At 55.2% G+C, this 17,447-nt stretch overlaps 1 protein-coding gene across 2 annotated transcripts in view; it reads left to right on the top strand.

Moving 5' to 3' along the window:
* Window positions 1–17,447, top strand: part of LOC111155936 (SH3 domain containing ring finger 3) — a 358,242-nt gene that overhangs the window by 256,957 nt on the left and 83,838 nt on the right. For both annotated transcript variants that reach the window (XM_022516419.1, XM_022516420.1), the window contains exon 4: window positions 1,269–1,622. In XM_022516419.1, coding sequence (XP_022372127.1) covers window positions 1,269–1,622 — 354 coding nt within the window. The remainder of the gene's footprint in view (window positions 1–1,268; window positions 1,623–17,447) is intronic.

The raw sequence follows: 17,447 nt of genomic DNA, 5'->3' as shown, positions 1-17,447 counted from the left end.
ATGCAGAGGGACCTTTTATTAGTGTTATTATTAACTCATCAAGATGCTACCAGCGGCAAATGCTAGTCGTGAACGGTGCATGAAGACCTGGTGTTTCTCCTCTGCCATCCCAGGACTGAAGAATATTCCCTAATCCAGACGCCCCTGCAGGTGGCGACGTGGCCCTTCCTGGTGTGGCCCCCCAACCCAGCTCCAGGCCATGTTCCCGGCTCAGTTGAGGGCATGGGTGTGGCTCCCGCACCACGTGACCTATAGATCCGCAGCTGGTTCCTGTTCTTCTCTACCTGCCTGCAGGGACCTCCCAGCTTTGTGGAGTCCCCTGAACCCCTCCCTGTGCCTACCCGCCTCCACTTCCGTCTGAGCCTACAGCAGCCTAACCTTGTGAAGCCTGCCCAGTCCCATTCCTTCGTGAGGCTTCAGATCACCCACAGTGGTCTCTGAGGACTCATGCCTTCCCTAAACTGGTGCCTCAGACAGGGTGTCACCCGGAGAGCTGACCCCAGTTACCACAGTCACCCGGAGAGCTGACCCCAGTTACCACAGGCTGCTCACAGACTCGATCCCATCACACCTTTCCTGACAAACACCACCTAGGATGAAACTTCTGTCAAAGACAATCTTTCTTGTAAAAGCATCTGCTTTTCTATGGAAGAGGTGTGGAGACAAGGGAAGGAGCTGTGCCCTGAGTCCTTGCAGAATCGCTGGAAACAGTGCGGTCTTGCCTCCTCACAGCGTGGGGGGCCAGGGTCAGCTCTGGGTCTTAACAGGCTGAGTGGAGCCCAGTCCTGCCCAGAGCATCTGTGCTTCCTGCTTAGCAGGTCGGGTGTTCCCTACCACCTGCAGTCCTCAGGGGACAAAAAGTGCATTCTGGTCACGTACCTTGCCTTTTTCTGCTAGCGTGGCCAGAACTGTCCCAGGCAGGCCAGAACCTGTCACCGTGGCGAGTGTGGGGCCCACAGGTGGGCGTTCCTTCCTCCTTTTTCTCTGTCCCACGCCCTCTGCAGGTCTGTACCTCACACCCCAGAAACGGACACCCCCAGAAAGGATCGGGGCTACCCCGGGGCAGACAAAAGAGCTGCTCAATAAAATCTACAGATGTCACCACAGCCTCTGCTGTGTCTGTGCCCGGCGCCATTTATAGGGAGGCCCCTTGGCAAGATCTAGGGGACTGTGAACACATGGTTGGGTTTAATAGGGGACGCGGGCTGTCAGCATGGAGAGCATGTGACCTCTACTTAACAAAGCCTCCCTCTCCCTTTCTCACCTAGCTCAATGACTCCGCCAAGCAGCTCATTGAGATGGACAAGCCATGCCCAGCTGCTGCGTCGAGCTGCCACGCCCCCTTGCCCTCTGACCCTGGCGCGGCAGCCAGTGCGGCCCCAGGACCCGCATTAAGCAGCACGGGGGCGGTCAGTGCCTTTCAGCGGCGTGTGGACAGCAAGAAGAATGCCAAGAAGCGCCACTCCTTCACCGCGCTCAGTGTGACACACAAGTCCTCCCAAGCCACAAGCCACAGGCACTCCATGGAAATTAGCGCTCCGGTCTTGATCAGTTCCAGCGATCCCCGGGCTGCGGCCAGAATCGGAGACCTGGCTCATCTGTCCTGCAGTGCTCCCGCCCAGGTAAGGTCCCTCAGCGGGCAGGGAGATGTCTGAGAGTCCCATCCCCAGCTGTGTGCTCAGCATCCCGTCCCCGAACTTGCATGGGGAAGGCTGTGGCAGCAGTGCCCTTTGGGGCCACTGTGACTACCTTCTCCTGCCTGCCCTCAAGGACCCCATGAGCCTTGGTCTTGTCACTACCAGAGTAAACATGTGAGTGGTACTCAGTGTTCAGAGGTGTCTAGGTGGTATGTGAGGTGCTTCTCCTTGGCCCATGACATGGCCCTTGAATAACATCGGCTCGTTACTCAAGACAGTCCTCCTTTCTCAATGTGCATTCAGCACATTTGATCATGTCTTGCAGAAAGTCTGGGTTTAGTTTGTTTTTAGCAATAGTACATTTTTAGCATCTCTGTAACACGCGTTTCCTTTCAGCAGAGCTCAGAACCAGAATGAACTGCATTGTTTGGTACTTTGATTATTATTTTTACATTATTTTTACCTTCTATTTCTAGACATGGCACTGGTTCCATTCCACTAGGAAGATGAAGGAAATGGGAGGGACCTCATTTTCAATCCAGCAGCCAAAGGTGGCCCCAGGGCCACCAGGCCAGGGTGTGCCCCATGGTCCACATTACTAGTCTCAACACCCTGTAGGTCGCTATGTCCTGTCATCATGGGTACTAAGCCCAAGGTTCAGGCTTCCCCAGTGTTCGCTGGAGGTTATGAATGGACCTGAGCGGAGCTCTCTGGCCCTTTCCTCCTGCCCTACAATGTGGGCTCCATGTACGCACGTGCAGGATCTCATGTTCTTTCTGTGTCTCCCTTGTCCTCACGTGCTCTCAGCCCTCCTGTCCACAGCTCCTGAGTTGATGGAACAGAGGTAAAGTTCCCGGGTTCTGCAGTCTGGGTCAACCTCTAGCATAGGAAGGAACAGATTTTTTTTTAATTTGTGCCCAACTTTGCTCCACAAGGACTTAACTGCTGAGTTAGTTTATTGCTGTAGAGGACTGGGACCTGGGTCTCATTTTCCGGCAATTACACTTGAAGTGAAAGTTGTGGCTGGACTCTAGACTTTCATGAGGGCCATTGAAAAGGGTGAGAGGTCAAGCAAAGCAGTTTCCACCTATCTCCCATTCCAAATGAACTTTTTATTGGGACACATATGAGGTGCCACAAGGGCGAGCTGCCACACGCACTGACCTGCAGGCACCAGCATGCTGTCTGTGGCCAGATGCACCCAGAGACAAACTCTCAGCTCTGCCAGCCACCAGCCACCTTCCCGGGTCGGCAGGGTTTTATTGGCCTTGCATGTCACACTGAGACGCCCATCCCTGGCCCACCTGAGGACCACCCAGGGCAGCTGCAGGTCCTGGAGCTGGCCACAGTGCCATGTGGCTCCTCCTCCCTGCCATGCCAGGCACGCTGGGAGGGGGACCCAGTCCCAGGGTTCTGTGCTTGGGAGGGCAGGCTTGGGCTTTGTCAACATGAACCTGGACAAATCCAGCGTCACTGCTGCCATGCCTCTGTCCATAAACAGAGGCCTCCGCTGACATCAGGGGATAGGCTTAGGCCGGCAAAGCAGGAGCGCCTGGGCTCTTGGTACCTGGGCATGCGTGGAGTAATGCTGGCCCCAGCAGATGTCCTGCCAGCCCCCTACCCACCCCCTGGACCGCTCTAGACTCAATATGTGCACCCAGGCTGTGGCACTGACTGTCTTCACTGACAGGGTAGACTCTTAGCCCCCGTGAGATGGAGCGAGCCGCTCATCATGAGCGTAGGCCAGTTCTGCCCCCGTGGATGCAGCCCTCACCTGCACACCCAGGGCTTCTGAGCCACAGGAGCAGAGGTGTCAGCACTTTAGGTCACGGGTCCCAGAGCATTTTCTTTCAGAGAACAAGGGCAGCTGTTGTCACTGGCACTTACCTAGACCTGGGTGAACATTGCACGGTGCTGTATAGAAAGTTCGCAGCAACGGGCCTGTGTGCTCTGGAACCTCAGTGGACAGAGACGAGGCGTCGGGGCCCGTGTCCTGCTTGCAGCCAGGCTGGCGTGCGTGGCCTTGGGTGAGCAGCTCCAGCTGCGTCCGTCTGCAAGACAGGCTCTGATGGTGACAGACACCTTATGTGGATGAGATCGGATCTGAAAGGGCCCCCCAGTGTGAGATGATTGTGCTGCTCTTTGTTTAATTGACTGGATTCCAAAGCCCTGTGGAGCAAGACGAACCAAAAGCAAACAGGACACACACATGCACACACATACACACACACACACACACACACACACGCACACACACACACAACACCAGTGTGGCTGATATGCTCTGGGTGGGTGAGATGCATGGACAAGGGAGCCCCGCGTAGCTGGTTAGAGCTCATCACTGTCACTGACCCTTCTCGCTCTCCTTTGTGTTGCTTTTTAAAGTGGGAAGGAAGTGTGGGGGCTGTGGTTACTATAGAAATGGCTCCACAACCCAGGAGCTGTTTCTCTCCTCTCAGCCCGAATGCAGTGAGCACCAGTAAGCCTGAGGGGGCAGGGTCCCCGCAGAGCGCAGAGAGGGGTGCATGCTGTCCTTGGAGTGGCCTCTGGGATGCGTGTGGTCTGTGGCTCATTCTCACAGCCCCTGGGAGAGCGGCTCCGTCCTCATCTCCTGCCCTCTCTTGACCTCACCTCCCTCTTCTGGGCTTCTTGGCGCATCCCACTGGCAGCAGAGCCAGTGAGCCAGTAGCTTGAATTATCTTCATTCGCACATGAGGAAACTGAGGCCCAGAGGGTGTAAGTAAGGTCTCAGTTCTGTGTGCATCTGACAGTTCCCCCTGCAGCCATCAAGACTAGCATGGACGTGAGTCCAGGATACAGACGTCACTTAACCCCTCAGCTTCCTCTTGTGTAAACATACAGGACTGACCGCAAGCCTGGGGAGGTGAAGAAGGAACATGGCCACCAGGCCCTGCAGAGAGTGACTCTGTAAAGGCTGTCCCCTGTCTCCTTCCCGTTCTCTCTTAGTCTGGGATCTGGCAACTTGCAGGCTTGGGTGTCTCGTGGAGGCCTGGGCTCTTCCACTCACTAGCTGTGCACCTTAGGTGAGTGGCTGAGCCTTTCTGAACCTACAGAGCTGCCACTGAGTGCCAGGTTCAACACTATCCTGTACCTCTTGACCCTGGAAAAGCTGTCCCATCTCTTCTCCCAGAGCCTTGGTTTCCTCATCTGTTAAATGATGGAGCAACTATGCAGTGACATGAGAGTACGAGCTGTCCTCTTCTCCGTGGGTGTGTTGTTGGCTATGTTGGTTGTCTCTGCTGCCCAGAGAACCAGGGAAGGAATCACCAGCCCCAGAGTGTTAGATGGGACACTGGCGCCCGGACCTCATGAATTCTGGCCACTGCTCTGTTCCGAAATTCCCCCTGTGCCGTGCACTGCACTGGCCCCTGGCGGCGGTAGAAGGCCACAGGTGGTTGAAGGGGTGGGGGCAACCACGCTGCCCACAGCCACACTTCCTGTGAATGAAGCCGGCTCAGTGAGCATCCCCATAAGCCTGTGACTGCTCCTGACTCTCAGCCACCCACTGGTCTGTCCCCAGCGACATCCAGGCCAGGCTATGTGTGCTCCCCAGCCTCGTGCACCCACCAGGGAAATCCAGGGACCCTGCCCGGAATCCAGGGTGGTAAGGTCCAGCCTTGGCAGCATGTCACTGTCACCTGGAGGCCTGGAGATTGGAACATGCCCTCAGCACAGCTCCAGCCCCACAGTGCCGAGGTGGCTGGTCTGGGGCACGGCCTGGGTCTGGGGCCTTGAGAACCTCCCGGCTCATTGTGTGGAATGAGAAGCACCCGTACCTCAGACCCCAGCCACTGCCCTTCCCCCACATGGTGAGCTGTACCACTGGCCAGGCCTAGACCTGGGCCCTGAGTCCTCAGAGGGTGACCAGCATCCCGTCACACCTGGCCCTGAGGAAGTCCTGGGGTACAGGGACTTAAGTGCTAAAAATGGGACAGTCAGGCACAACAGGTCATCCCAGAGCATTTTGTTCCCTTTGCTGGGCTCCAGAGGGTGGTGTGTGGAGGCTTTGTACAGAAACGTAATGTGGTCCTCTCTGTGCAGGGCCTGTGCCAGAGGCCTGGAAGCAGGGTAGGGCAACAGTGAGGAGATGCGAAGTAGGCTGGGATCCTGGCCGCCTGGTTCCTAATTGGTGTGTCATGCCACCAGGGGAGGCTTTTAACCTTCTGGCCCCAGGGCCCACCCTATCAGCGAAACCCAAGTCAGAAAGGGAAGGTGGGTGCGCTGTGTTAGCCAGGCCCATGTGCAGGGATGCTGGAAGCCACACTGGGCTCCGGGTCCAGTCTGCTCTGGGCTCCAGTCTGCTCCCAGGCCTCATTCTTATGCCCTTGCCAGAGAGACCACGGCTCCCTGAGGCCTGAGGTATTTATCTCCCCCATCAAAGCCGAGGCATGGGCCCGGCATGCTGTCACAGCAACAGGCAGGGGGTGCGTCCTCCTGTGCGTGGGGAGAGAGGGCCAAAAAAGGGGTCTTATCACCAGTGGAGCTCTTAGAAGCTCTCCGGGGGGTCAGCTGTGCATCCAGACGCCATGCTGGGCCCAAGGCTGGCCAGTGACACCCACGGGGGCTGTTTCTCTAGGGCTCTGGCACTAAGAACAATCTGCATGTTTTTAAGGGTTGTTTTCAAAAAGGAGAGAAAGAAACAACACAGAGCTGAAGTACGCATTCTCTGGCCCTTTACAAAAAGAGGCTTGCGGCTGAGACCCCTTGCTGCTCGCCCTGAGAGGCAGAAGAGGCCACGAGGAAGAGAAAACGAGAAACCTGCAGTCATATAGGGTTGGCCCAGGTCTGGAGCAGGGTGTCCTCAAGCAGAACAGGAAGAAGGCTTTGACCTTGGCCCAAGTTCGAAGGCACCAACTCCATGTCCTGCCCTGGTCTGGAGCTTAGCAGGACGGTGGGGAACCTGGGAGGTTCTGGAATCCGTGGGCCTTTCTTACCGTAGAGTGTGCGCTCGGACACAGCCTTCTCATGAGGTCTCAGCACACCACGTGGGAACCCAAAGGCTCTAGAGTTGACCCCAGGGATGAGTTCTAGAGAACCAGAGGCACAGGCACGAGGCAGAGCAAGCAGGAACAGGAGGGAAGGTGGCCGTGTGGCTGCCTCTGCCCGGCCTTGCTGTCCCTCCTGGAGGTGCAGAGCAGGTGCAAGGGAGTCAGCCCTTCTCTCTCCTGCTTGTCTTCTCCGTACTGCCCATGGAGGCCTTTCCTACTCTTATTTTTTGTCCTTATTATTACCAGTAGTCCATTTATTTCTTCCTGCCTTCAATCACCCAAGACCACTATAGTTAATTTCTGTATGGGAAACGTGGGTCCCTTAGGTCCCACAAAACTCATCGTGGGACCTTGCATAGGATGGATGGCCACCTCACAGAAATGTTTTCTCTGGACCCCAAAAAGAGAATGACCTAAATAACAAGCCCATAGGCCTCAGATTCCCAGACTGACCTGTGGAAGATGTATTGTGAAACTGTCCAGGGAAGGAGCGTGGCTGTTTCCTCCAAATTCCACTCATTCTTCCCTCTTCCAGCTTCTCCTTTCTCATAGTGGACATGCCCAGCTCTCCAGTCCCAACCACTACCTCCTCCCTGGCTGCCCACACCCAGCTAGCTAGGACCTGTGTCCCCACTCTGTGTCCTCCTTCTTGACATCCAGCAGCTTTGGATGCTGTGGGCAAGCCTCTCCTCCCTGTGTTTCTGGGACCCTTCTCCAAGTTGTGAGCAGTTCTCTTGCCCCTGCACTGGACTTTCTTCCTCCAGCTCCCACATGAACACCAGCGTTCACCTGGGCTTTTCTTTCTCTCCTATGCCTGCCCCCCGGGTGTTCTCATCTAACCAACAACTAAACCCCAAACTGTCTAAACTCTGCCTTCCTACACTTTACTCAACTATCAATTCTTTCCTCTTGCTGCCTGATGGCTTCCCCTGGAGAGGTACCTCATTCCAATCCATGTCAGAAGAGGACAGCCATTCTCTTCTGTCCTCAAACCTCCTTTCTCTCCATTCCATCTGATCCAAACTCGCAAAGCTAAGACCCTGTATCCTCCTTAGTCTGCTCTCCCTGTCACCTCAGCCTCCAACCAGGTGTCAGCTCTAGTTCCCAAGCATTTCTCCCATGGCATTAGTCACAAACAACTCCTGACACTGTATGGTTGAACACAGGGAGCGTTCATCAGGGCCGGTGCCGTGGGTCAGGCCACCCTCCTGAATGGCATGCTCATGGCATCCCGCCTCCTTCCTCTTATAGCTCTGCTGCCTACGGCACACGGCCTCCAGCAGGAAGAGAGGCACAGGTCATTTGCTAGCACCGGTCACTCAGCCCCAGCTTTCCTGCAAGGGGCTGGGCACATGGTGAAGCACTTCGATATCAGCCACGTCCATGGAGTCCCTCTCTCCGTGGCACCCACTCTGCCTTGCTTCAGGCTTCTCTGCACCCTCAGCAACATGGCATTGACTGATTCCTAGTTCCCTGCTTCTGGGGTTTCCTATGGAATCCATCTGTATTAAGGCTGATCTTTCCACAAATGCTTCTGGAGACTTTGCATTGCCTTAGGATAAAGTCCAAGCTCCTTAGCTTGGCCTGCAGAGCCCTTTAGACTTAGCCCCAGGTTGGCTCTCCAGCCTCCCCCTCCTAGGCTCCATCCACTCCTGCACTGGCTGTCCTGACCTGTCCCTGTGTGCTTCACACCAGCACGGCTTGTTGGCCCCCTCACCGAGAAGGCTGCCTGTGCCCAGCCTGACTGTGTTTCTTGCTCACCCTCTTCCCCCTTGCATCCTAACCCCCCACATGACACACAGACACTGCAGTGTGTAGTTAATTCCTTCTCACCCTTTAAAGCACCATCTGAAGTGGTCTTTTCCCCTCTGGAGGTTTCCATGGCTCCAGGACACCCTTCCACCAACCAAATTCATTCCCCTGTTTCCTCTGTGCCTGTAGGACTTTTTCCATACTTTTATCATGGAAGGTGTGGCCTTTGTCATTTGTGTATCTGGCCACTTCCCTGACCCTCGCATCTTTCAGGGTGGGAACTGGGTGTCAGTCACTCCTGTATCCTGGCACCTGACCTGTGGCAGAGCTCATACCCGTTCGATTTCTTCTAGGGTGGGCATGGGGTATGTGTCCTCTGCACTGTGGACTGAAAGGTCTTGCACACTTAACAATGTGATGCCCGAAGTGCTACAGGGCCTCCCCTCTGTTAGCAGCTCCCTGAGGGCTGTAGAGAGGGGACAGCTGCAAGGTGACCAGCGAAGGGGCTCCCGGGGGCGCATGGTTGGCTGAGCCTCAGATGGCCTGCCCTGCTTGCATTTGCACCCTTATGAATTATTTCTCCCTGCCATTTGGAGAGGTCAGAGGTCAGCTCAGCTCCTCATAAATAATGAAACAGCACTCAACATGTCTCCTTTCTGCTGGGGGAGGGAGGGTTACCACAGGAGAGGATGGAGACCAGGCTATGCAGGCTGACTCCCATTTTTTTAACCCAGTTATTTGCTTAGAGAGATCATTGGATCCAACTAAGAGACGATTGCTTGCATTTTAGAACCATTTCCTCATAGACCAAACAGGAAACCAAGAGAATGGCTTAGGTCACCCCCCAGAGTGCCTGAGTAACCTCCATGGCTTCCTGTAGGTCTGGGGTGCCCCGGATTGGTCCGTGTGAGGCAGATTATGCTACGGTAACAAGCAGCCCCGCACTCTCAGAGGCTTCCTTCTTGGCCACTCTGCATGTCTATCTCAGGCAGCCCAGGGCTCTGGCCCATGGCACCCTCTGCCTGGGCACCAACAGACACCTTCAGGCCAAGTCTGGCCCTCTACCTGTTTTGGTACAGTTTTGTGGAACACAGCCACCCCTGCTCATTTATACCCCATCTGTAAGTGTTTTCAGGCCATACCGAGGAGCTATGACAGAGACCACATGACTCACAGCACCTAAGATACTCCTCTTCTGTAGGGAAAACTCTTGGGGCCCTCTGGCTTGGACTGTCTTGTCGCTATGGCAGGGGCAGGAAGTGCGGCGACCAGAGCAGAGGCCCCCTGTCCTTGCAGAGGGTGGGGAGACAGAGTCTGCCCATAAGGAGGAGTGGAGACCTGCCCCCGTGACCCCACAGCCCCAGAACCCCCACATCTGTTGGCAGATGTTGACACGGAGGCTGGGAAGCTTGAGAGGCAGAACTCTGCAGATAGTGACAATGGGAAGGGCCGGCCCTTTGAAGTCCCGAAGCCAGCATTCTGGTGCTAGTGGCTGTGGGGCTGCCTGTGGGTGCACACAGGTTCTGTGGGGCCTAACACCCCATGTCTGGGGAGGGCTCCCCAGCGGGCTCTGTCTGTCCGTGCAGGGCCAGGACCCCACGCAGGCTGACCCCGTCCAGCCAGGAACAGGTGCCTTCCCCAGACCCCGAGTGTTTCTCAGCGTCCGAGCTGGATGGCTTACAAATCAACTTCTCTTAAGCAAACAGAAACCCCAGAGATTAGGAAAAGGCCCTTTGAAATCCATGGACGGGGAAGCGTTTGAAATTGAGCAGGAAAAATATCCAAAGGGAACACCCCTCAAGTGCCTTCTTGCATCTGAGAAGTAATTAGGAGAACTCTACTTGGAAGCTTCCAGGGCATCTTTAAGATGCCCCCCTCGCCCCACCTGCCATCACAGGGGCAGGCTGGAGACACTCTGCCAGCTGCTCTTGCTGGCTGGCTCTCATTTCTGTCCCAAGGCAGCGCTGGGGGCAGCCTGGAGGAAGTGATGGTATCTGCGTTCCCGATCAGCCTGGAGGCCCCCCACCCCCACCCCTACCTCCAGCTCCAGCTCCGGCACACCCCCTCCCACAGGTCAGAGAACTGCTGCTTATTGTTAACATTTTCAGAAAGTTACACATTGAACTCCATGCCTTTCAAAGGATCCAAAAAAACAGTAACAAGGGAACATGGGATGAATTTAAAAATCCCATCCTTGAGGACCTTGCGTGAGGAGAGCTTTCTTTTGCAAATCTGAGAATTGCTGTGTCCATGACATACAGCTGTGCCTTCAAGGTGGGGACAGAGAACCGTGGCCTGGCTGTTCTCATCAGCTGCCAGGTTTTTCATCCATGGTCTCAGGTGCCAACCAGGCTTCTCTTGCTGCTATGACAAGACAGGAATTGCAGCCACAGTTTCTGTCTGTGCCTCAGGCCATCTGTTGTTGGGTGAGGGAGGGACAGAGAAGGGAAGGTCCCTGCTGAGTGCCCACGAGCTCTGGGTAGGCACATGCTGGTCCAGGAATGCAGGTGAGCTGCTGGTTCCCCCAGTCCATCCTCTCAAGTTTGGTGAACTTTTGTTACAGCAGCAGCCCATGCCAGGTTCAGAGAACCTGGTTCAGGACCCCAAGTTCATGGACCCCAGAGTCTAGGACCCACCCAGCCCACCAGGAGACCAGAACATAGATCCATGCCATGGAGGCTAGAAAGTAGGAAGCACGACAGATGAGCCCAAGGGAAGGGCATGGCAGGTCAGAGGAGGAAGGGTGACATTGCTTCTAGAAGGGAACAAGACGAAAGGAGGAAAGAACAGGCAACAACGCTCACTGAGGTCAGCTTCCTTCAGGGTCTTCCATGTCCCCTCAAGACTCATGGTTTCTTGGCAGGAGGGTCATGGGATGTTCAGAACCTTCCCACCTCCTCCCTGATCTCCTAGCTGTTTCACCCACTGCCCCATCCAGCCCCAGACACTTCCCAGAGTACACCTCACCCCCAGGCATCGTCTAGACCCAGTGAGGGGTAGGAGACTCCTGTGGTCTCCCCTGACCAGCCTTCCTCCTGTACCCTGAGCTTGCACAGCCAGGCTGGGATAGCCACCAGCTCTCTTAATGGCACCACAGCCTGTGAGCTTCACTAACACAGGTCTGTTTGTCCCTTTTGCATCCTTGGTGCCTGGCACAGAGCCTCTATGCAGGGGGCTCGCAGAGGCATGGATGGATGGACAGACACACTGACTTAGAGTTGAACAGAAGAGTTTCTCAAAGCCTGTCCCTTCTGTAGCCTCTCCCTATATAGGAGGCACCTTCTGTTTGAAGGCAGAACAGACAGGTCATTAGGATATGACTAATGTTCACTTTGTGCAAAGCCAGATAAAGATGTCTTGGGTCTTAAAGACACACAGAGAAAGGAGCTATGTCTACAGGAGCTTCTAGCACCTTCCTACCTCAAGACCATCAAGCAAGCTGATTTTCATTCGCTAAACTGGAGCCATGTTGTGGATACTATTCTCCCATATCCTGCCCACCTTTTTTTTTTGGCCTTTTCCCTTAAGAATGTTCTGGGGATGCCTTATGAATATTTTGGCACAGCTGTGGCTTTTTGATCCCTAATATTGGCCCAGTAAGATGAGGGCAGAAGCTGGAGGTTCCTCCTACCCCACCTAGAGCAGGGGTCGTCAAACTCTTTTCCAGGAAAGGGCCAGATAATAAGTGTTCGGACTTGTGGGCAATATGGTCTCTGCCACAGCTACTTCTGTCCTTGGGAGCAAGCAGCAAATGGATGGGCGTAGTTGGGTGCCATTAAACCTTCATTCACGAAAGCAGGGGGCATCCGTATTGGAGCTGCGGGTGAGTCCATTGACCCCTGAGCAGACCATGGAAACGAAGTGAGGGGCCTGAACCCCCAGGCCTGGAGTCAGCAGCTTGGATGCTAGAGACAGATGCTGGTGAGTGAATCAGAGCTCCTGCAGAGAGAACAGCAGGGGGCTGCATTGGAGGTGAAGGGAGGCCTCCTGGAGGCCTCCATCCTGGGCAGCCAGACACCTTTCCCGAGTGCCTGCAAGAGAGCAGTAGAGGTTATGTGGGTACGAAGCATGGCCTCTCTCTCTCCTGGGACCAAGCATCTTGTTCAGGCTCCTTAGCCTCTGACCCCAAGCTGCCAGCGTAAGCTCATCCAGCCCAGCCACAGCTCCACCCCCACCCCCACCGCCTGGCCCTGCTGGGCCTCCCCAGCCCGAGTCCCCTGGGCCAGAGCTGGGGAGGCACCCCTAGGCCCTCTGGCCCTGCAGGCTGTCTGCAGCTCTTTTTGGAGCCAAGCAGGAGAAGCAGGCCATAAATGTTTCATTCTAAAGTTTTCTTTAGGAAGCACGTTCCTAAGGGTCTGATTTACACTCCATGTTCCTGAGTGGTAACGTGTGATGAATAAAACATGCTCATTTCATGGCTCCTTGGGGTGATGACAGTGTTTTCTGGACTCCTATTAAAAATTAAAACGTGGAGATGTTTTTCTCAGGGTCTTATTCTGTGCCAGCATGGCCAGGAAAGCGACTTGGAGCCCCCATACGGCCTGCCAACCGCAGACCCCCCTTTTCCCTCTTCTTCGTCCCGACAGGAAAATAAAATGGCCCGCTTTCCAGTATGGCTCAGGGGCCCCATTAAAATGCAGCTCTGGGCCTCGGGTGTCTGGTAACAACCTGACAATTTAGAATCAGGGATCCACAGCCACAGAACAGCAGCCAGAACCTGACACTGGGCTTCCAAGTGGCAGAGGCCAGAAACCACAGGAAGATGTGCGGGGCACAGGGCACCATGAGAAGTAACAGTCCAGGTTTTACTGACTCTCTGCTGCAGGGGTTTGTGAGCTCCTCACCTGTGCAGTCCCGGTGGGTCTGTCTTTTATCGGCGGCAAAAGGAGGCCAGGAAGGGGGGAAGTGTGCCTTGTTTATGGGACTACATAGTCTGCCTGGCCCCGGCCTCCCAACAGGTACGTATCCTCGGAGGCCACTGTGTGTGCGTGGCTCCAGGGAACAACAGCACTGGGCCCCTTGGCATGCTGTCCTGCTCTTTGCTTACACCGTGGTCAGTTCCATCTGATGGGGCATCATGTCTGACCTGTGCCGCAGCCGGCTGACCCCACATACACTGGGCTCCTGTCCAAAGGTCATGGACTCTGGTTTTTGAACATTAGGCCCAAAGGGCTTGCTGGACTACCAGGTCCCTGGTGGTGTTGGCTGGCGTCCCCAGACTGGGGTGCACTCACCTGCCCGGGCTGAACACCAGCTCATGTCCCTTCTAGAGTCACCCAAGAAGAATATGACGTGAACCTGTTTTATCAGAGCCGCAGACCTTCCTTGAGACAGAGCAGTGGCGTGGTTCCATGGTGCGCAAGGCTGGGCTGGGCTTTGAAGTCACAGTAGAGATGTCCACCTGCTGACCTCTGAGATGGGAAGAATGTCTTTTCGAGGGCTGTGCTCCCAATTATTTTTATCTGAACGCAGCTGTACCGGCTTCTCCTTCCTTATTTTTATCCCTGCCTGATTTCTCTCACTCCTGCCAAGGCTTCACTAATCCCTTAAGGCCAGAATCACTTAAATTAAGCCATTAAAAATCAAAGCAATATCAGCAATGCGGCTCTTGGCTAGGAGGAACCAGGCCTCAGTCCCAAGGCCCAGAAAGCCCAGTCTGGCATGGTCAGAGCTGGAGGGCAAGAGGCCCAGGACACCCTGGTGTTGCATTAAATCAGTCTCAAACTGAACTTCGTTTGTGCCGTGTGCTCAAGGAGCAACGGTGTAGCAGTTGCCTCCACTGGTGTAGCAGTGCCTCCACTGAACACCGTGCCTCTACTGAACACTGTGCCTCCCAGGCCCTGGGAGGATGCTGATGATGAGGAACCTGGTGGGATGCACTGTGCTCATGAATTTTTAATCAAAATCACTTAAAGGAGAGCCCCTTCTTGCTATGATACCTGCCAGCGGGTAGCAGTGGCCTGGCTGCCTCTTGGGGCTCCTCAAGTGGCTCCAAGATCTCATCAGTTACGTTCTGCTCTGCTGGGCGTGTGGTCCTCAGTCATCCACAGCTCAGCAGTCAGTGGGGGTCACCCCATCCACCCCCTGGCCCCAGCAACATTTCTCATCAGCTCCTACCAATAGTAACAAAAAGGAAGATCTGATTCAGAGTAGGATGGATGGAAACCCCATCTTGATCAGAAAGTCACACTATTCAGTTTTTAGGACCCTGAGAACCGAGCCCCAACGGGCATGGTCACTACTCGGTGGACACCGTGAAAGGCCTTTTGCTTTGGGCTCTGCATTGCATTGCACAGAGGAGGGAGACAGGAACACACACTCTGGGGCACATTAGTCCTCGATACTTTCCATCTTGACCTTTGAGAAAAACCGTTTTCACAAGTGTGCTCTCTCTAGGCTGCTCCATTGGAGCTCCAAGTACTGGTTTGCTGTGCGATCCCTTGTATTTGCTTTATAGCATTAGACATACCGAGTTTCAACTAGAGACCAGGTTTCCAGCAAACCTGTCAGAAGGCCCCTCCCCTCTGGCTTTATTGAGGTGCTGACCCACGTCTCAGGTGGCTCCATGTACCCGGGTAGCCCCCTAGGCCTCCCTGAGCCTCCTGACCCTCTGCCGCATGGAGCGTCCTATGTTTGGTCCCCAGGAGTTGGCAGACGCCAACAAAGATGGGGTCTGGAGCCTGAATGCCACAAGCACAGTCCCAGACAGCCTCCCCACTGCCTGGCAGATGGAAATCAATCTTCTCTGTCTTTCCTGGCTGCATGCATTGTTGCTTCCTGCTGGATTCGGGCTTGAGCTGGTCAAGGGTCCTGGGGAGTAGAGCCCCCGGGCTGACTGCCTTCCAGGTACAGCACGACTCAGAGCAATCCCCACACTGGGTCAGCAGTACTTGGCATGTGAGCGGCTGGTTTGGACTGGTTGGCTGTTTCAGGAGAGTTTATTTGGACAGGAGGAGTGTTGGTGGAAGCAGGGTCCTGGCTTTGGGCTCCACCTAAGCCAGTGACCAGGTGTCTCAGTGGCTCAGCTGATGGCCTTCTGCCTGCATGCTGCTGCCATCAGTCACCCGTAGCCAATCTGAAGGGTCACCCCCAGGGTCCTCTCTTGTCCACTCCTGGCATCACCACATAGATGGCATGCGTACAATCCAGGGAATCATGGAATCACCGTCAACCAGTGTGATCTTAAAACAGTCCTCAAATGATTAAGCCCTGTTAACTCTTTTTATATTACTTAGAAAATGTATCAGAAAACCATAGTCACTTGTTGATACTAAAATGATGGAAAACTTTTTTAAAATGAGAGGAAGCGCCTGGTTGGCTCAGTTGGTTAAGGGTCCGACTCTTGGTTTCGGCTGCAGAGAATACGAATCCTACCAGACCCAGGTCATTTGTATGTCCTGGGAAGCCAGGGGCAGGGAGCATGAGTCATCCCACAGCTACCACCGCCAGCCCTCTAAGCATGCTGGGTGTGCCTACGTCCCCATATTGAAGGGATCCTCCCACCCCCCAGTTTCCTTGTCCTGTGGGCAGTAGTCAGCATGGCTGATGACGGCTTCCCCTTGGAAAGAAACACTTGCTTCCCTGGGCCTGGAGACGCCAGCAAGGTTTTCCTTCTGTCCCTGAGGCCAATTGCTCTGCCACATTGTGGGGTCCCTGTAAGACATGGGTCTGGTCTCACCTCTGCCTTTCTCCCATCGCCTCTCTTTGCCTTCAAGGTAAAGATCAGAACCCTCATGGTAGCCCAGGGATCCATGAACAGCCTGCCTCCACCATCCTTAGGTGCTTCCCGCTTGTCCCTCCTCCAGGCTTTCCTCTTCCCAGCCTTTTCAAGCAGGCCAAGCTTGCCTCGCCCAGCCTTTGCCTGGCAGGCCTCTGCTCCTCCCTCACCCACCCTACCCTCACCACCACACCTCACAGGCCTGCGTGCAGCTCACAGAGGCCCTCTCTGGCCCCAGCCCCCAGGTTGACGTCCCTGCAGTGTGTTCCTGTGGCCCTGCCTCTATCATGACACGTGCAAAGCTTGTCCCCCAGTATGAGCACCATACTGGGGCCAGAGGCTGTGTTTGTGCCCTGAGCCGGTCCTGACAGGTGGTCAGCAGAGGTTAGTGAGCACCAAGAACAGGCTCCATCCGACCACAGCAACCCTATACCTTGGCTGCCCATCACACACAGTTCTGCCTGCATGGAGGGGCAAGAGGGGCGTTTCCCACGAACTCACCACCCCTGCCCCGCGCCCACTCTAGGGAGTGAACGAAGGGCCCTGACCTTTCTCCCAGGGCCATACAAGGAGAGCTGCAGGTCCTCCACACCCGGGGGGACCTGGAGCCGGGAGGCCACACCTGTGGAGGGCCTCTGGTCCCTGCCTGAAGCTCTGTACAGTCCTGGCCAGCTGTGGTGAGCTCCCCCGGCAGCTCTCCTGAAAGGAAATGGTCCTGAGCCTTTAGTGGTGTCCGTCTCCTCTGGCTGCTGTGCCGAGCAAGCAAGAAGTCTCTCTCTGTTCAGCCTAGCTCCCACGCAGCTTTCTGGAAACATGGCGTCTGTGTGTCAGCCGTAGGGACGCAATCCATGAAGGGGCTGCCTTTGAAAATCAAAGTGGTCTCTCACAGGAGGGACTCCTGTGAGACTTGGAGTTGCCTGGGAGATGTGAGGGAAGTTACATGCTTGCACATTCTCATTCTGCCGGCACCCCGTTGTCCAAATAAGAAGAAGAGGTAGACTTTCTGGCTTCTCAGAGGTGTGGATGTGCTGTGGTCTCTGTACCTTTCCTGGTCTGCTGAGGAGGGCAGCTGACTGTCTGGCAAGGCTGCCGTTCGCACACGGAGCTCATCAGCGGAGCAAGGTCAGAACTGGTCAGCGAGTTCATGAGAAATGCGGCCCTCAGCCCCCACGCAAGCAAGAAAGGGTCCCTTGCATTGTATGGTGGTCCTGCTGACCCAGAGCAACTGCCGGGGCCTCTCTCATTCCATCTTGGTGATTTCTGCTTCTAGTGACCTTCACCCACCTGAGGACTACACCTGCTGTCATGTCCATCTCTGCCAGTCAGAGCAAT

This window comes from Enhydra lutris, unplaced genomic scaffold (genome assembly GCF_002288905.1).
Source record: "Enhydra lutris kenyoni isolate GAN:26980312 unplaced genomic scaffold, ASM228890v2 scaffoldscaffold44, whole genome shotgun sequence".
NCBI classification, from domain to species: Eukaryota; Metazoa; Chordata; class Mammalia; order Carnivora; family Mustelidae; genus Enhydra; species Enhydra lutris.
The sequence above is the reverse complement of the archived record's forward strand: the minus strand, read 5'-3'. Positions and strand labels throughout refer to the sequence as shown.